Source organism: Canis lupus, chromosome 17 (assembly GCF_048164855.1).
Source record: "Canis lupus baileyi chromosome 17, mCanLup2.hap1, whole genome shotgun sequence".
In the NCBI taxonomy this organism is placed as follows: domain Eukaryota; kingdom Metazoa; phylum Chordata; class Mammalia; order Carnivora; family Canidae; genus Canis; species Canis lupus.
Window position 1 is genome coordinate 10,902,008 of NC_132854.1, and position 20,217 is coordinate 10,922,224.

At 41.4% G+C, this 20,217-nt stretch overlaps 1 protein-coding gene across 8 annotated transcripts in view; it reads left to right on the forward strand.

Annotated features, from left to right (window-relative positions):
- The window catches only part of TMTC4 (transmembrane O-mannosyltransferase targeting cadherins 4), a 63,972-nt gene that overhangs the window by 28,632 nt on the left and 15,123 nt on the right, over positions 1–20,217 (forward strand). For 5 of the 8 annotated variants that reach the window (XM_072782474.1, XM_072782475.1, XM_072782468.1 and 2 more), the window contains 6 exons: positions 6,581–6,681; positions 10,313–10,405; positions 10,635–10,799; positions 11,664–11,866; positions 13,450–13,621; positions 13,709–13,840. In XM_072782474.1, coding sequence (XP_072638575.1) covers positions 6,581–6,681; positions 10,313–10,405; positions 10,635–10,799; positions 11,664–11,866; positions 13,450–13,621; positions 13,709–13,840 — 866 coding nt within the window. The remainder of the gene's footprint in view (positions 1–6,580; positions 6,682–10,312; positions 10,406–10,634; positions 10,800–11,663; positions 11,867–13,449; positions 13,622–13,708; positions 13,841–20,217) is intronic. The other 3 variants (XM_072782470.1, XM_072782469.1, XM_072782472.1) reach the window with 3 other exon arrangements.

Below are 20,217 nucleotides of genomic sequence, written 5' to 3' on the forward strand. Positions count from 1 at the left end.
TCCCCAGACTGAGGATCACGCCAAGCCAAAGGCAAACGCTCAACCACTAAGCCACCCAGGCATCCCTAGAACAACCATTTTAAATTTCAAGTGATTACAAAAGACAAGCTCCCAAATATGAGTCATTGCAAGCTCTTAAACTTTGTTTGCTCTATTGCTCTCCTTGCAGGAGTTCAGGCAGCTAAAATAGGATAATTCTTACTCTTGGGGTATCATGTCCTCATATTTGCATTCTGACTTAAGACATCTGTTTTTCTTTGACTTAGAATCATGTGGCTCTAAAAAAAATAGGGCAATTGTGTAACTCACATAGCATGGGACTCTTGTTTTTAGGTTTGGGGTCATTGCCGACTGAATTCTGATGGTGGGATTCATGTGGATTTTCTTTTCTCTGCCTTCATGTTTCTTTGGTTCCTGCATTGCTTGATTTCGCCCAAACGGGCTGGTGTTTTAGAATGACAATGTCTGACTTCTTTCATTCTGCGCGTGGAAGCACTGCCTGGTTGGCTCCAACATTTGGAACGGGAATCTGACGCTCATTGTGTCGCTCTGGCAGAGGGAGTAGGGGCCACCTGTCGGGGTGGCGTGGTTCCCACACACAACAGGACGTGCCAGTTTCAAGGCAGCAAAGATGCCAGGCATTGAGTGGTGAAGAGGGTAGCTCGTACAATGCTTTTTCTGAAAGAAGATCTTCCCACCAGAAAGTAGTGCCAAATCCAAGGCACATGGTTCATTAAATTGATCACATCTGTTGGCACTTGTGAGTGTTAGCACTGACAAGTGTCTTTCTGTTAGTGCATCTTAGGAGTGAGTTTTTTTTTTTTTCCTGGGCTCCCTCCACTCCATTAACCTTTACCTCCACTTATCTAAGTGGTTGTATTCTCTTAGATACTGCAGACATATACGGAAACAAGGAAAACGTTTTCTAGGCCAGTTTATTAAGTTCTGTATCATAAACTATTGAAGTTCACTAATGCTGCATAATTATCCTAGAGCAGGTGGTCTTCTTATGTGATGAGAGATGTCACATGGTGTAAGGGTGATTCTCTTCTTCTCCTGGGTCATTGGTGATTACAGTTTTGCAGACTGGATGGAGATGAGACAGAGAACTCTGGGTACATGCAACAGCCCGAGATGCTTGCATGTAGCTACATACTACTTAGAATTGCCTGTTTGGAGAAGATTTTTTTGAATAAAAATATTCATAAATGCAGTTACACTGGAAATAACATCTGGCTCTCAGGATTTATTTTTTCTGTTTTTAACAACTCTAAATTTAAAATTAATATAATTGATTTTACTGTGCTTTTTTATTATTCCTTATGGAATTTTTAAAATTTTTAATTCCAATTAGTTGACATACAGTGTGACCATTAGGCTTATGTAATTTTTTAAAACATTTTTTTAAAGATTATATTTATTCATGAGAGACAGAGAGAGGCAGAGACATAGGCAGAGGGAGAAGCAGTCTCCCTACGGGGAGCCTGATGCAGGACTCAATCCCAGGACCCTGGGGATCACAACCTGAGCCAAAGGCAGATGCTCAACCACTGAGCCATCCAGGTTTAAAGACATTAAATTAATGTCATATGATAAGATGTGACTTCTGGCTATATGTGTTCACATTGAGCAAATTATTAGCTTTTTGGTATTATTACATATCGTAATTGCATAAGAAATATGGGAATATAGTAAGACTTCTGGTAGACATAGAAATAAATGAAAGTATTGATTCCCCAAATATTTGTTGAGTGCCAACTATATTGGAGGTGGCCTATCATTATCAGTATCAGCTGTCCTATTAAAATAGCTTGCATTAGTTACTAAATCAGAGCATACTCCCAAAATTGCAAAGTCCAAACTCATCTAGGTATGTTGTATCTTAGCAGCTATTAGCATTGGTCACTTGACAAATCAACTCAAGAAAAATTTATCCGGGTAAAACTATGCTGCTGCAGGTCATATTACCAGAAGTCCACTAGGCTGGGCTCGGAACCAGTTTCCCAATTGATATTTAATTTTTATAAAGCCTTTCTTGAATACCCCCATAATAGAAATACTGTCAATGCACAGTGGTCTTCACTTATCATGCGCGTGTGTACCACACCTTTATAAAGAGGACCCCTTTGATTTATATGAAATCATTTAAAAACATTAGTGAAATTAAGCTTTCTTGTTTGAATTCTGGAAAAACTGAAGTGTTTGTGCATGCTTCATCTTATGACTCCCAATAATGTCAAGTGGCCAATCTGGTTAGGAGAATTGCAGGAGAAAGAGAGCTAAACAGGCAAACTCACTTCATAGTTTCTGAGTTTTCGAAGACAGACTTGTAATACAAAGCCATGTGCAGATCATTTCCTCTGTGAACTGGGTCTCTGAGGACATAATATAGATAGTACTGTGCAGTAGAAATATAGTATGAGCCATGCATGTAATTTTTAAATTTCTAACAGCCACATTATAAAGAGACCCTGGTTAGATGAATTTTAACTACATTTTTAGCCCAATATATCAAAAATATTATAATTTCAATATGTAATAATCAGTATAAAAATGATGAAATATTTTACATTTTTTCCGTACTGAGTCTTCCAAATCAGGTGTGTATTTTATGCTTACAATACATCCCACTAGGGACTGGATAGATTTCAGATGCTCAACAGCTGTAGTGCTGACTCTTCTAGACAGTGGCAGTCTCGAATTTGATTTTCTGAATGTGAAGCCATCTCTGGGTTTGTAACCAATGACTGAAATTTTGCCTTTGATCAGAAATTGCCATTGTTAAGCAGTGGCATAATATTTAATAATCACTGTAACTGAAGACATTTCTTCAGCAAAAAAAAATTGTCTTTTATATGTCTTCTACCAGACATGTCTGCACAATATCAAAAGTATGAGAGATAATTAGAGAGTGGGACCCTTCCAAAAGAATTGTGATAGAGGATTTGAGAGGTGTGGGGTGTCCAGGTCCTTGCAAAAATCTGGGGTTTGAGAAGTGTGAAATTATGGGGTGAGATTAGGGAGAAGGTTATCAGTAAATCTGAACACTGTGTTTTCTATAGAAGTTATTTTTCTGTATTCAGTGAAATCTTTGATTTAGCCATCTAAGGAAAAAACCGTTTTAAATTCCAGACAAGTGGAACATGAGCTCATTACTTTCACATCTCTCTACTAATTTAACATTGTGTTAATGGAGTGCATCAAAAGCTGTCCTTTGGGTGTTTTAATGGAGGAACTGGGAATTTTTTCTTATCCAAAGCCACTGGTCCATGGTGGGGGGGAAATTCATCCAGGTTACACAGTCAAGTAAAATACAAGCTCGTTTAGTTTTTCTAGGAAGGAATATATAATGGCCAAGGGACCTTCCTTCTTAATTTTTTTTAAAGTAAGTTCTACACCCAATGTGAGGCTTGAACTTACAACGCCAAGATCAAGAGTTGGATGCTCTACCAACTGAGCCAGCCAGTCGCCCACAAGGGACCTTGTGTAAATGTTAAAAACAGTAGCATTAAATTGGGAAGTCCTGTTACATTTCATGAAGAGTTCCAAACACAGATTGTTTGAATGAGGAAGCTTAGAAAAACCCAATCCAGGCAGTGGAAGAGAGGTCCATTTGGTTCCTAGTGAACCACCAAACCTAATGCTTAGTGGATGTGGAAGCAACTGGCCGAGGCCAGGGCCCACAACACATCTCTCACGCTGGCCTGGAGCAGGCCTTGTCCTGAGCGGCCTCCCTGGGGGCACATGAGCCACGGGTCATTTACTCCCTTTATCTGTGGAGGAGACCCCCTGGTAATACATGAGTTCTTTAATAATTAAAGGCAGCTGTCAACTGCTAATATGAGAAAACCCTGAGAGTGCTTTGACAGATGCAGGAAAATGTATGGTGGGAAAAAAGTGCAATGGACCCATACATCCACCAGCATGGAGAGAACAAGCCTTAAGGATGTCATCTGCCTCTCCCATCTCCATCATATGTCAGAAGCATGGTGCATTGTGAACTCTGAGCACCCCTGGGCTGTGTTTCCACAACTTGTGAGGTCTTTCATAAAATCATAATTTAAAAGGAGCTAACCAGTGTGTTAGCTTTAGAGTTATTTCAGCCAAGATTTTATGTAAAAGCTTTGGGTCTATGATAGTGTCTGCTCTGATGTTGTTTGCTGATGATCACCAGCAAATCCCCTCCCCCCAAAATAGTAAGTTCCAATAAATATGTAAACACTCAGATACAATCATTGGTTTAATGGGGTTTGCTCATAATTGTGATCTTTCAGTTTCACATCCATGGAATATCATTAATTTCTGCAAGTGTAATGACCCTGGGTTGGATTGATGGGGCTCTGTATACCAATATAGAATGGTTTTCAGTAATGAGAAATTAGCTTTCAAGCACTGTGCTTCCTGAAGAGTTGGAAGGTGTTAGAGCAGAGCATAGCCAAACCCTGACATCTTGGGAAGCAGGTCTGGGCTCACCCTGAGAAAGAACATTCCAACAGCTCAGAGTTTAAGGACCAAAATGGGTCCTTGCAGAAAGAGAATACCCATCCCTGAAGTTATTGAAGTCAAGACCACGTGGCCCCCTGCTGGAAGCGTCTTAGATTCCAGCACTTCCTGCACAGCCTCTAAGAAGCACTGCCATTATTCCTGCATTGTGGTTCTAGGATTTGTTGACGTCTTGCCCCTTTTTGGTAGACTAAGACAGTAATTTCATTCACCAACCATGTGTTGCCTTTCCAGCGTCAGTCAGGTGTTGTGGATTCCTACAACAAAAGTTTGAGTTGCTCCTACGAGCTAGGCATGGTACCAGGGATGCAGCTGGGAGCAAGCTTCCTATCTAGGGTGATGCTCTCCAACCTATAGCAAGCAGCAGAAGCACCTGGAAGCCTGGTTAAAAGGCCAGATGCTAGGCTCCACCCTCGCATTTCTGATTGCACAGGTTTGGCTGGGGCCTGAGACTCTGCATTACTAACATCATCCAAGGGCAGGTGCACAGACCACCCGTTGTCAGTACCACTGGTTCACAGCAGTGATCCCAATTGCAGGTGATTTCTGTCCCCCTCCTCCCAGGGATATTTAGCAAAACCTGTGATGTTTTTGGTTGTCAAAACTGAGGCCTGAGGTCTGCTGGGTGCTGCTGGCATCTAATGGGTAGAAGTTAAAGATGCTGCCAAACATGCACGTGGTTAAAGAAAATGTGAAAGATACGTGACTTTCTTTTTTTTTTTTTTTTAAGATTTTATTTATTTATTCATGAGGGACAGAGAGAGAAGCAGAGACAGAGAGGGAGAAACAGGACCTGATGTGGGACTCGATCCCCAAACCCAAGGACACTCCCTGAGCCAAAGGCAATGCTCAACCGCTGAGCCACCCAGGCTTCCCAATACATGACTTTCTTCCTTCCACTGTCAAAAATTTTCTTCTTAGAACTGTTCAGAAACTACTGTGGTTGGTTTTGTGCATGTTTTCCCGATACGTTTTGCATTTACAAGAATGTTTATGTAATTTTTAACACAAATGGCCAGGTATTCTATGTAACTTCTCCCCTCTCAAATATATCAGTAAGTAGGTAATGTTGCTCCCATTTTATAGATGAGGTCATTGAGACTGTGTGTGTCAATTTGCTCAGGGTCACATAGTAAACAGCAGAGCTAGAATTTGGACCAAGAGTTGTGGTTTTAATCAGAACGGAACCAGGATGCATAGACAGCCCAGGCAAGCTAATGGTTTTGCTCTCTAAGCAGGTTCACTTTGCCCTACTTCATACCTGTCTTTCTGGAATGTTTGTTTACCATCCACATGGGTGAGGAGGTGAAGTCTTTACAAAGGAAGAATGGAGATGAACACCACATGTGGCCTTTCCTCCTTTTAAGCAGTTCAGCTCTGGCCCCCAAATTGCAAATATCCCCCACCAAACAGCATGGAGCCAGACCCTCCCTTTCCAGAAGTCAGTTCCAGGACTTTCCGTGATTCCTTGAGCTCATTCCCACCTCAGTCTCCTTACTCCAGAGTTCACACTCCGAGTAATGTTTTGGCTTGAGTCCCCATGGAGGTCAGCAGCCCAGCCTGGCCTGTGTGATTCCCTGGACTCATGTGCAGTTGTCGGGTTTCTCAGGGCCCCTCAGCCATTGCCCTCACTGCTGTGCTGACAACAGCAGTCACTGCTAGGGTCAGCCTATGACCAGATGCAGTGCCTATACTCTCAGGGGAGTGCTCAATACAACTTGCCAGAGTGGCCTGTTAGGTGACTGTCAGGTCGGGCAGAAGGAACTTGGCCCAAGGGAACCTTCGATGAGCTATCTCTGTGGCCAGGGCTTTGCTGGAATGCCTCCCAGAGGCCGTGGGCACCTGCTAGGGTCTGCCTGAAGAGTGGGTGTGTATAGCATTTTGAGGGTGCTGTCTAACTAGAAATGCAGAATGTAATATACTTGCCTACAGAGAAATGCTGCCAGAAGACCAAACTCTTTTTTATGCAAGGGAGGTTGTGGCTATTTTAAGGTACATGCTTAGAATTTTAGTTCTTGATGCTAACAAGTCTGAGCTGTATTGCATGACTTTTATGTTTCTCACTTCTCTTAATCAGCAGGTAACAAGGAGGGAACACATTCTACGTTCTGGGTGTTGCTGAGTATCCTTCTGGGAGCAGTGGCCATGCTATGCAAAGAGCAAGGGATCACCGTATTGGTAAGAGCCGAGATGCAGTCAGGGCCTGCCCTTCTTCCCCTGTGGTAGAGACGTCTTGGGCTAGCCCTGCCTCTACTTCTCCACTCCATTGACCTTTCTGCCAGTTATTTGTGCATTTAGTACATCTGATATTTCATGGAAATGGGCTGTCTCAGTTGATGATCATTAGCAAACAGTGGGAAATGGGAAGTGGGAAGGACTTCAAGACAATGATCGGCTCCTGGGATACCTGAGTGGCTCAGTCAGTTGTGTTGTACTTATGGTTTCAGCTAAGGATGTGATCTTGGGGTCATAAGATCAACCCCTGCAGGGGATCCCTGGGTGGCTCAGCGGTTTGGCGCCTGCCTTTGGCCCAGGGCGTGATCTTGGAATCCTAGGATCGAGTCCCACATCGGGCTCCCGACATGGAGCCTGCTTCTCCCTCTGCCTATGTCTCTGCCTCTCTCTCTCTCTCTCTCTCTCTTTGTGTGTGTGTGTCTATTATAAATAAATAAATAAATCTTTAAAAAAAAAAAAAAGATCGACCCCTGTGAGGCTCCACAGTCAGCATGGAGTCTGCTTGAGGAGTCTCTCTCCCTTGCCCTCTGTTCTTCCCACTCGTGCACACACTCTCTTACTCTCTCTCTCTCTCTCTCCAATAAGTAAATCTTAAAAAAAAAAAAAAAAAAAGACCATGATTAGCTCTCACAGAGGTATACTGTAGAAAAAGAGAAAAGAGGAACAGAATGCCTGGGTGGCTCAGTGATTGAGTATCTGCCTTTGGCTCAGGTTGTGATCCTGGGGTCCTGGGATTGAGTCCCACATCAGGTTCCCCACAGGGAGTCTGCTTCTCCCTCTGCCTATGTCTCTGCCTCTTTCTGTATCTCTCATGAATAAATAAATCTTAAAAAAAAGAAAGAAAAAAATAATTTAAGTTTTCTAGGGTGCTCTCCTATTTTAGTAGTTCTGAATACAACAGTGGGCTGACCCCATCAATGCTTCCAGTCCTGATTAGAGAAGTATTGAGTGTATGTTGTGCTCAGCTTCAACTGGAAATATCAAAAGGAAAGGAGGAGCCTCTGAAGAGTACAGATGTACACCTCTTATGTCTGATTAGAATTGAAGCTCCAGGGAGGGAGAGGCATTGAAATTCATTTTCCTTTTTTTCCATTCTAGCCAATTTTATGCTTGACATTATTAGAGGAAAATTTAGAAATTAGGGATGTGATCCCAGGTAGAGAAATGGAAAACAAAGATATGGGATTTGAATCGCCCATATAGGAATAGCTTGGGAAAGAAAGAGCAGGTAAAAGCTGTATGGGATTTGATGTAAGTCAAAGCAAAGACCCATGGTTTTATTAGGCTCAGTCTATATTTTTATTTTATTTTTTTTTAATTTTTATTTATTCATGATAGGCACACAGTGAGAGAGAGAGAGAGGCAGAGACACAGGCAGAGGGAGAAGCAGGCTCCATGCACCGGGAGCCTGACATGGGATTCGATCCCGGATCTCCAGGATCGCGCCCTGGGCCAAAGGCAGGCGCCAAACCGCTGCACCACCCAGGGATCCCTATATTTTTATTTTTTTAAGTTATTTTTTTAAGTTGGTTCTAAGGCAGTGTTTCTCAGTCTTGGCATTATTGATATTTTGGGCTGGATCATTCTTTCTTATGGGAGGGCTGTCCTGCACATTATACCACAGTAAGTGACATCCCTGGCCTCTACCCCCTAAACGTCAGTGGGACTCCCTTGGTTGTGACAACTTAAAATGTCTCTAGACATGTCAAGCATCCTTCAGGTGGCAAAATCATCCACTACTATAAACCCTTGCTTCTCAAAGACCAGCAGCATCAACACCATTGGGCACTTACTAGAAATTTAGGATCTCCAACCCCACTTTAGACCTGCTAGGTCAAAATCTCCATTTAACAAGATACAAAGTGGCTCCTGTTAATGTTCGAAAAGCACTAAAGGATTAAGTTGAATTTATGTGACTAAAGATATGGTAAAATTTAGCTATTTCCAAAAATTTAATTAGAATGTGGAACTTAAAAAAAAAAAAGAATGTGGAACTTTTGATGATGCATTTATAAATGGCAAGTTGGAGAGTATGAAACAGAAGTGATGACAGGTCCCCTCACCCCTTTGGTGATTGTCCTATAGCTCATAGGGAGAAAAACAAATGGTATAAGACAACAGCAGCTCAACAGGGAGCTTCTGCCTTCTAGAAAATGGTTTTATACCCAGGCAGAAATGGTCCGCTGTGACCCACTAAAATCCTGTATCACATGAGTGGATAAAATCAGAATTCTTTGACATGATTAACCCAGCACTAGCCTATGTATTAGATAATTAATGGCTTCCAGCCTTTATGGGAGAGGGTTAAGTAGGGGTGTCATCCTTGCTCTGGAAGCCACAAATTACCACTGGCTTCTGATGATTTATGAACTTTTCCACCACAAGGCTCCATATTAAAAAGGCCAAAGTCATTTAGGGGGAACTTTAACCATATACGCCACATGTATTGTGACCACCTTATCTAGATTGGGCAGGGAGTTCCAGAAGATGACAATGCCTGCAGCGATGGCATCTATAGAAAGTCTCCTACAGGGTAGAGAAGGGAATCCAAGGCTCATCTAGCCTCCAGTCTATAATTGTAGGTATAGTAGTTCCAAAAGCAAACCTCACCTACTAGAAAGAAACTATTTTAGTGCTACCGGAAGCTGTCAGCAGAGGTGGAACTATAGTATCACGTCCTAAAATCCAGTGGCTTCACATAATGGAAGTTATTTATCGTTCACCTAGTGGCTATGGGCAGAGGTGGCTGTTGTCCATAAAGTGGACCCAAGCTCATGGAGGCTCTGCCATCTTGAGAGTGTAGTTTCCAAAGTTGACCCAATGGTGTCCATCCCAGCCAGCGGGAAGAGGAAACCAAGTGGCAGAGTGTGCCCAGGTTATAACCAAACCTCCAAAATGAGCTTTATGGCTTCTACCCATGATCTGGAGGCTGGAACTCAGTTATGTGACCACATGTAACTGCTGGATTGGCTGGGAAGTGCAGTCTGGCTGTGTGCCCAGTGAGAACTGAAAACCAGCAGACAGCTAGGAGTCTGAACCTGAGAGATCTCCAAAGCCCTATCAGAGATTATTATGTATGGTGTACCCCTGCTACTACTCCACATGCTGAAATCAGTGAGTACTTGGTGTTCTGGAGGTGCAATTAATTACTTATGTGCCTTGATTTTCGAGGTTGATGGCTGCCTTTATCTTTTGAGGCATAATTACTGTGCAGGGAACCCCTCCATTATATCAACTAAGAGTCTTTTATAGTGAAAGAAAAACAAGGACCTCTGCAGAACTTCTCCTAGGAACCCCAAAATTCCAGCTATCCTGAATCTTAAAAGACCCATACATGTAGGCTGTGAAATTATGACCAATAGGGATATCTTTGATAATAAATTTGATATATCACCATGAGCTGGTTTTATAGGAACAATAGTAGAGTGTCTGTTTTAGAGCTGAAGACACCTTCCGTGATTATCTTATCCACCGCAGTTTTTGTTGGGATTCAGTAATAAAATTATGAAGTATAATTGCTGCCTAATCAGAGCTAGGCTCTCCCATCACTGATTGCCTTGCTTTGCTTCCTCAGGGTTTGAATGCAGTCTTTGACATCTTGGTGATAGGCAAATTAAATGTTCTGGAAATGGTCCAGAAGGTACTACATAAAGACAAATCATTAGAGGTAAGTATATACTTTTGTCTCCAACCCAGACGTGGAAAATGTCAAGTACCAGCTGATTTAGAAATGCCATTTTCAAAATATTTCTTGTGGTTCTGATTTTTAAAATAACTAGCCCTTTTAAGCACAGTGTCACCGTGGTTCAAGTCAGTATGCTGCATGTTTGCACCTAGCTTGGCTGCACTTACATTTGAAAATCTGCACCATCAGGGGCTTTGTATTGTCCTTTCAGAAAACTGGTATACTCAGGAACGGGGGCCTCCTCTTCAGAATGACCCTTCTGGCCTCGGGGGGCGCAGGGGTGCTCTACATGCGCTGGAAAATCATGGGTACAGGCCCCCCGGCGTTCACAGAGGTAGACAACCCCGCTTCCTTCGCTGATGGCATGTTGGTCAGGGTGAGTGGTGAGCCTGCCCCCCCCCCCCCCGATGGATTGCCCACCAAATCTCAGAAAATTTGTCCTCCTCTTCTCACTTCCCAGCACATCCACAAAACCCCTGATAAGTGGAACACCTCCACATTTGTTTGCTCTAAGGATACTCTAGGATGAAACCAGAGTTTTATTAGGAGATTGAGAGGGTATAAGCCCTTTGTATTTCCATTCTAATCAAAATTAAAGAGAAATGATTCTTTCAAATATCAGGTTTCCTGCCAGCCTCACTAAAGTGTCCCCTGACCCCCATTACTTTTGTCATAAAGAAAATTGATATAGCAGGATTAAGACAAAATAGAAGCACATTGGTTATATCTTTAAACATCCAGCAGTATCAAGACTCTTTATTGTAAAGGTTTGCTTTTTCTGAAGGCAAGGATGTCAAGCCACAAATTCTTAGCTGTGCATTTCATAGAGATAGAAATCAAAAGAAGGAAAAACCCTGTTCTTATATTGTAAGGCACATAGGTGACCCCTGGGCCTCAGATTTCCTGGGTCACAGACTTTGGGCATCACTAAGTAAATGGGACATACTTTGACCAGAAATATAACAGATGTACAACAGAGTCTGATGGCTTTGCTGTATTTTTGTCTGTTATAATCCGAACACATTTAATAAATGGCAAACCACGGCCTCATGTCCAATGTAGAAACTGGCAGTATTTTATTTTCTACAATTGCTCTCCTTGAATAGAATGGATGCCTCAAAAATGAAGTTACAAGATGTGTATGTGTGTGTGTGTGTGTGTGTGTGTGTGTGTGTGTATACATATGTATGTATTGGAAGCTCTGTATCAAATAAATGTTTGTTTTCCTTTTGACTGACAGGCCATAAACTATAATTACTACTATTCACTGAATGCCTGGCTGCTGCTATGCCCCTGGTGGCTGTGTTTTGATTGGTCAATGGGCTGCATCCCCCTCATTAAGTCGGCCGGGGACTGGAGGGTAACTGCACCAGTGGCCCTCTGGTTGTGCCTAATTGGCCTAATATGCCAAGCGCTGTGCTCTGAAGACAGCCACAGAAGAAGGTAAGAGGCAGCACTGAATTTTAACTTCCACACTGGGTTAAGTCCGAGCATTTTGCTAAATCCAGCACCAATCATGTTCACAGTTTTGTCATGTCTAAGGACATTTATTTCCAATACATCCTTCCAGCCAGGATGAGTGCCGTCCCTTTGGAGTCCATTGCTGCTTTCAGCTGTTGGGGAGTGGACATGGAAGAGGGGGGATGGCTGACTACCCTCCCTTCTCCTTCCACAATCCCCTTGAAGTAGCATCTTGAGATCCTACTCACTGTAGGTGGTAGAGAGTAATTTATGGTCAGAATGGAGAGTGTAATTGATGTGTGCCATGCCCATTATTTCACAATTCTCCTTCAGAAAGCCCTGATGGATGCTCTAGTGTAATTCCTTCTGTTGTTGTTTAGTAGAAAAATAAACTGCTGCCCCAAAGAAACTATTCTTTCTTGCCAAAAGAGAGAGAAAGAAAGAGAGAGAGAGAGAGAAAGGTTATTGAGAAAATAATTGAGGAGGGAAGCAAACAAGTTTCATGATAAAGAAAACTATTTAGGGATCCCTGGGTGGCACAGCGGTTTGGCGCCTGCCTTTGGCCCAGGGTGCGATCCTGGAGACCCGGGATCGAATCCCACGTCGGGCTCCCGGTGCATGGAGCCTGCTTCTCCCTCTGCCTGTGTCTCTGCGCCTCTCTCTCTCTCTGTGTGACTATCATAAATAAATAAAAATTTAAAAAAAATTAAAAAAAAAAGAAAACTATTTAAGGTGATTTATTCCCTTTAAGCATAAGTGTTTATGGAACTAGATTAGTAATATCTCAAAATAAAATAAGTTTTAAGTTTATTAAATTGTTTCATAATTCTAAAGAACAACTAACTTTAGTCCCAGCTTACTTATACATGTGCAATAGTATTTTTTTTTCAGTCCTGGGGGCACAAGTTCCAGGAAAGAGCCACCAAATTTGACTTAGGAAATTTAGTCTCTTGCATCACATGGGACACTGGGAATGTTGCCTGGTTCCAGAAGTGTCTTCTTGTTCCACTTTCTTTTTGCTTGACTAACATTTATGGTAATGTACCACCCAAAAATGATTTCATTGATTTCAGATTTTTATAAAGCGTAAACTAGTAAAGTATTACTATTCCTCATAAGATTGAGGGGGGGATTTTTTTTCCCCATGAAAGCTATATTGGACTAATTGGGACCAGTATTTCCTCTGATCTATTCAATGCTACATGGTTTGAGGTGAGGCTAAGGGTAGGTGAATTAATGAGGCCTCACACAATGTGATCATTCTAATCTTACTCAGATGGATTGGGCAACTTACAAGTCCTATTCCAGTGTTTGATGCTAGGTGCATTAATAATGAGATTTTTTTTTTTTTTTTTTTTTTTTTTTTACTTATCCCTAATCCTACCAGGCTAAGCCCTGGGCCCTACTGATGACATTTCTTTGCTACTGCTGATACCTTTTCTCAATTGATGGCATGAAAACAAAACAATACAAAACAAAAAGAGGCTTTTATGACTATTTTAATGTTGACAGGATTTTTTTTAAAGGTCTGAAAATAGCCATTTCAAGTACTTCTCATTTTCCAGGATCCTTACACTGGGCCTGGGATTTCTCATTATCCCATTTCTTCCTGCAAGTAATTTGTTCTTCCGAGTGGGCTTTGTGGTTGCAGAGAGAGTCCTCTACCTCCCCAGTGCTGGGTACTGCATGCTGCTGACTTTCGGATTTGGAGCTCTCAGTAAACACACTAAGAAAAAGGTATTGGGCCCAGAGTGGTGCCATTCATAACCAAGACAATTAGACAGATCTTCCTTATGACATTTACTATCTCTCTCTCTTCCTAAGAAATTGGTTGCTGCTGTTGTACTGGGAATTTTATTCATAAACATGCTGAGGTGCATGATTCGCAGTGGCGAATGGCGGAATGAAGAACAGCTTTTTAGAAGTGCCCTGTCTGTGTGTCCTCTCAATGCCAAGGTATGTTGGCTGCTGTGTTTCTTTAGAAAGACTTCTTTAGGATAGGCTTTAAGTTCAACTTAACAAGAAGATTGTTTACCTTCACACAGAATCTAGCATAAGACCATGACCAAATACTTGTTTTTTTCTTCAGTTTTGTTAATGATTTTGATAAAACTTATTACAATTCCACTTGACCAAAATAATTCAGAATAAATTATTACAACCAATGTCAGTGAAACTGTAATGAAGTTTTGCTCATCTTCCAGTTAGTCCAGTCAATCACCCTTTGAAATGGTGGCAGAGAAGTAACCCCACACATCCAGACTGTGGCTGGGAGAAGGACAGAGTAGGAATTTGTTTCACTTGTATTTTTGATGAATCCAGTCTCTTCATTTAACCAGCTGTGCCTTTTTGGGCAAAAGTAAACTGTTTTGAACTTTCAGTGCCCTTATCTATAGAGGGGAGATAATGTCTGTCTCCCAGGTTTGTTGGGAGGCCTTAATGAAATATGGCATCCAAAGAGCCCTAACATGGTAGTTAGAACATAGTAGGTACTCAAGAAATATTAGCTTTCTGGGGCTCATTTTGGTTTTGGGTTGTGTCATTAAATGACAAGAAGAGAATGCTAAATGACAAGAAGATAATCCTTCCCAAAATAGGAGAAATGGGTTTGGTTAGAATAATTTTCTATCGGTATATAGATTATTAATAAATAATGATATATTCTCTCTCAGGTCATCAGAATAGGAGTTCCTAGGATGCTTAAATGTGATCCTCTAGGTGGAGAAAAAGAGCTCTCTGGAGTTCTTTCTCATTTCCATATTCTATATTTAAGAGAAAGCAGTGATTTCAGACAAAATTATATGAATAAATCTAATGAAGAGTTAACATCTTATTGTGATCCTGAATAAAGAATAGTATAAAAGGTGCTAACTCCTTGTTTGTCTTTTTATTGAAAAAAAAAGCTTGTTCATGTTTTATAGTTAAGAGACTTAGATAAGAGTGAATTACTTCAAGCTTTTCTCCTTAATTTGATTTGCTGATCTATCCATTTATTTTATGCTACTAAAAATAAATTGCCTGTGATTGAATTTCATAAATGTTAATAGATATGCTTTATTTTTGCTTTTCTGTTTGAATAGTAATAATTATCCCTTCTATTTATATAGTTCTTTCCCACAAGGAACTCTGATATCTTTGTAGAGGCTCTATAATTAATCTCTATTATCCTCCCTCTAAGGTTTTTATAGAGAGGGTTTTCTTTTCCTTACTTTCCAAATGGAAGAAACTGAGGCATAGAATGATGGAACTGATACTATCTAGATGACTAATTTAGGTGGTAGATAGAGACATGGTATGATATACTGCCCAGGTTATGCAAGTAAGTGAAGGGGAGGGGTGACATATGTGATGTTTGAGCCTATATGTCTGCCCTAGTAAGTGATTTCATATGTTATAATAGGTGATTTCCTTTGTTAAAGGTATGACACATGGGCAGACAATCATATGTCTGCATGTGTAGGGTTTTTTTTAATAAATTTAAGACATACATGTGGTGCCTGGGTGGCTCAGCTGGTTAAACGTCCAAGCTGGTTAACCATGACCTGATTTCAGCTCAGGTCATGATCTCAGGGTCATGGGATTAAGCCCCACACCAGGCTCTGCACTCAGCATGGAATCTGCTTCAGATTCCCTCTCCCTCTCTCTCCCATTCTCTCTCTCCCTCTTTCTCAAAAAAATAAATCTTTTAAAAAATTTAAGACATAGATACAAAACCTCATCCTCAAAATGGACCCAGTGGTGAAAGTCCTTCCTAAGAACCTTTCTCAATGTTACCATTCAGTATAAGCAAGATAGCAGTTTGGGGGGTTTCTTTATCTGTTTCTGTGTATTTGTTTCCCTTTCCACTATAAATTGCCATGTAATAAAATTATGTTTCCTTTTTTTTCTTTTTGGAAAAAAGCTAGGCTGATTTCAGGGAAGAGACTGCATTTAGAAAGATGCTGTTTTCATTCAGCTCTGTTGCAGGAAATACATTTTCTATATTGGTTTCCACTTTATATTCATTGCATACTAAGTAAGTGTTTGGCACTTGGCTCTAGACTAGGCCCAGATTTACAAGCTGAGACTCATCTTTTCCAAATATTGTAATATCCACGTAGCTAAGGCCAGTGCCTGGTCTACAGTTAAATTACCCACACTGCCTTGCATGTGGTAGGCACTCAATATTAGTGATGGAATTGATTAACATGGAAATTAAACATCCTTAGCCTACAACAGATGCAATATCAAGGATTTAATTATACTTAGTCATTTTTCATTTTTAAGCTTTAAAAATAATTGTGCCACTTTGTATCAATTCAGATACAATTCCAAATCCTTTTAACAATGAAAAGGATCATACGCCATGATGAGGTATTTCCTTAAGGATGAGCCAGGATAGTTTATAGGACTTTTAATGTGTTTAAAACATTTTAGCATCAAGCGTGAGCAGAAAATTTGAAGCAAACTGGCCATAGCTCTGGTGTTAATGTACCTTCCATTGTTGGTTCACGTGTCATGGGGCTAGGGTGGTGGTTTTTTTATTTGCAGTTTCTGTGCTGGTTTGATGCCTCAGCAGATGAATCACAAAGGCTAGAGGCAAAGTTCAAGAACAAACAGGGTTTTTCAGTCTTTTACATTGTATGGAAACAAAACTCACTCATTCTTTAAACGCTGTTAGAAGTGAACTGTTTAGGAGGGTTCGGGTGTTTATCCTTTTACAATGGGTTATCTAGACAGCTGTTTTCCATATAGATACTTCCCTCCATGTAACCCATAGGATGAGGCTGGCTTCTGGGCCAGCCTGTTTATATCAATTCTTAATTATGGACAGCTTGCCTTCTAGGTCTGTGTCAGATTTTTAAGTAGTTCCATGGAAATAACTAGAGTCTGAATTTCCAGAGCACTCCATCTTTCTCCCCTGATCTCCTGGCTGCTGTCATTCTGGGTGCCTAACAGAACACCATGTGTACTGCAGAGGGCAGTTGAACTCTTTGTCTGAGCTTTTTATTGAGAAAACAGAATTTGCCCATAACAAAGAAAAGCAGAGGAGCCCAGGGGCAGAATGGGCCAGAGTCCTGTGAAAGTCTGAGTAGAAGCTGAATTTGTATTCTAGGGACCACACACCCACATTGCTCACCGGTTGGATTCTCCAGATTTGGCTGCTTTGTGCATGGGATGGGAGGTGAGGTAGCACATCGAGGCTGGGGCCAGGGCAGGCATAAGGTGAAACCATCTAGAGCCCACTTTTCAAAGCATGTGCTACAGCCATAGCATTAGCTACAATTTGAAGACACTAATACCTATGAATGGACAATAATATGGGTCGAGAAGCTTAAATTATACCATATGCTGTGCAGTCCTGTACATTTCTATCACCTGTGACTTCCCTGCTTGTGATTCCTTTTGTCGGGTTAGATAAAAGTAAACGTATAGGCTTTAAAATTGGCAGTTAAAAAACGAATCCCTGGTATGTATGTGCTTAAAAGAACATCGCACTGTTCCATACCTTTCCAGAAATACTACTATTTTTGAAGACAAGCTGTAACTGTAGATTAAGATTGATACGGAAGGATGTGGTTATATTTCCAGAAGGGTTTTTGAAATATTCAATGTGATGCTACTTGAAATGCGCTTAAACCATTACCGTATTTCATGATATATTAATTGGCGGTTTAAATAAGAGACATTTATTTTCTCACAGTTCTGGAGGCCAGAAGTCCAAGATCAAGGTGTTGGCAGGGTTGTTTTTTCCTGAGGCCTCTACTCTCTTGATGTCCTCATGCGGTCTGTCCTCTATGTGTCCTCTGTGTCCCGATCTCTTCTTCTTACAAGGACAAAGGTCAGATTGGATCAAGGCCACCCCAATGGCCTCAGGTTAACTTAATTTTCTCTTTAAAAGTCTTGTCTCCAAACACAGTCACATTCTGAGGTACTGGGGGTCGGGACTTCAGCAGGCGAATATAAGGTGGGAGTGGGATACAATTCAGCTGTTAACATGCAACAAGAAACATGATTTACTTTAAGAAAAATAACAGATGGCATGAATGAGTGGGTCAAGAAATCATTTCAAGCAGCTGGCCCCATCCTCACCCAGTGCCCTCATAGATAGGTGTGATATAGTGAGAAAAGCACAGGTTTGGGAGCCTGGCTTCAGACTCAGCACCACATCCCTTGGGTGAGATGCTTGATGATGCCACAGCAGTCCCCAACTCAGAAGGATAGCCATGTGGCAGGGCTGCCATGCAGAGAAATCACATATGTATATGGTGCCAGCCTGGCACCGGGCTTGTGGTAACCCTCAGTATGTGCCAGCTTCCAGAATTACTGTTGTCATGAGCCACACTGAACACATCTGATTTGAATGAATTTCTCTGGCATCATCTCGTCTGAGATTGCTATTGGCCTATGCATCATAAGCCTCTAAGAGGAGTGTCCATAAATACTTCTGACAATAGTCCTTGTGAGTCTGTGATTCTGCTGCCCCAGCATTATTTTGGGTCCCAGCCCCTTTCCTTGTAATTAGTTCTGAGCCCATGTACAGTTGAGAAAAATGCCCATCGGTTGGCCTCCCGGGGGCCCTCAAGTTAAGCTGACCTGAGAATTTCTGGTAGCTTTGCAACTCTGAGTCCAGTTTCTTCTAGTTAACTTTACCACCCTCTTCAATCATTTAAAAATTATCTCCTTATTCTCCCTTCCTTTACATTGAGGCAAAATTCTCATAAAGTTGACCATTTTAGTTCTTCAAAAAATTAAAAATATAATTAACCATATGATCCAGCAGTTCCACTCCTGCGTAGATACCCAAAAGGAAAGTAGGATCTCAAAGAGATGTATGAACACACATGTTTTTAGCAGCATAGTTCACAGTAGCCAAAAGGTAGAAGCAACCCAAGGGTCTGTCTGTCAGCAGATGAATGGATGAACAAAATGTAGTATGTGCATGCAATGGGATATTACTCAGCCTTGAAAAGGAAGGAAATTCTGGCACCTACTACAATGTAAATGAATCTTGAGGACATTACGCTAGGTGAAACAAGCCAGTCACAAAAAGACAAATACTGTATGCTTACACTTCTGGAAGTTATCTAGCATAGTCAAATTCATAGAAACAAAGTAGAATGGTGGCTGCCAGGTGCTAGGGAGAGGGGGAAACAGAGTTAACTGTGTAATGGGTGCAGACTTTCAAATATGCAAGATGAGGAGAGTTCTGGAGATAGGTTGCACAATAGTGGGAATGCACTCAACCCTACTGAACTATACACCCAAAACTAATGAAACATTGTGTGCTAACTACACTCAAATAAAACTACATTCTTTCTAGTGGTTAAGATGGTAACCTTAAAGTTATGTTTATTTTAAATTAACTAATTTTAATTAAAAATTTTTTTAAAAGATGGTAACCTTAAAGTTATGTTTATTTAAAATTAATTTTAGTTAAAATTTTTTTTAAAAAACTTCCCATGTGTTTTTTAGAATAAGATGGTCACTATTAAATACCTTTTTAAATTAGCCATTTCAAAGAGAACATAGTCAGTGACATGTAGAGTGTCATGATGTAGTGGGACCCACACTTCTCTCTAGTTCTAGAACATTTCATCACTTCATTCTCCTGCTGTTGCTATATTATCCCCAGTTCGCAGTTTGATTAGAGAGGTTGAAACAGGAAAGTCTTATGGGATCTCTTCCTCTCCTGGCTGGCTTGCTCCACATGATCACAGGACCTGTGGCTGTACCACCTCAGCCTCCCTGCCACATTGGTGTCCCCAGCCTGCTCCTCTCCTGAGCTCAGGTGGCCACCTTGGTCTCTCTACTTGAGTTCTCCAGGGATTTCAAAATCAGCCTGATTCCTATCCCCCCAAGCAAGCCTAGCCACCTCTCCTATCTCCCTGCAAAGCCATCATATCATTCAGGTTGTGCAAGTTAGAAACCTCGAGTTCATTCTTTACATGCTTTCCCCACTCTTCTTAATCCATCACCAGTTTCTCTGCCCTTTGCTCCCACAGTGTTCTTGAAATTCCTCTGCTCTTTCACCACCACCCTGTTCAATCAGCTGTCCTCCCTTCCCTGGGCCTGCTTCCTTGGGCTCTCCCTGGACCCCTGCTACCTGCTGCTTCCCCACTCACGTGTCTCCCACAGCATGACTGATTTGTTATAAACCTAACTCTGATTATGACCTGCCACCCTCCTACACCTGGCTGTGGTTATGGGTTGAATTGTGCCCCCCGAAAAAAAGAGATGTTCAAATCTTACGCCTGGTACCTATGAATGGGGGCCTTGGCAGGTGTCATCAAGATGTAGGATGAGTTCTTAGTGGTACAGGGTGGGCCCTTAATCCAAATGACTGGTATCCT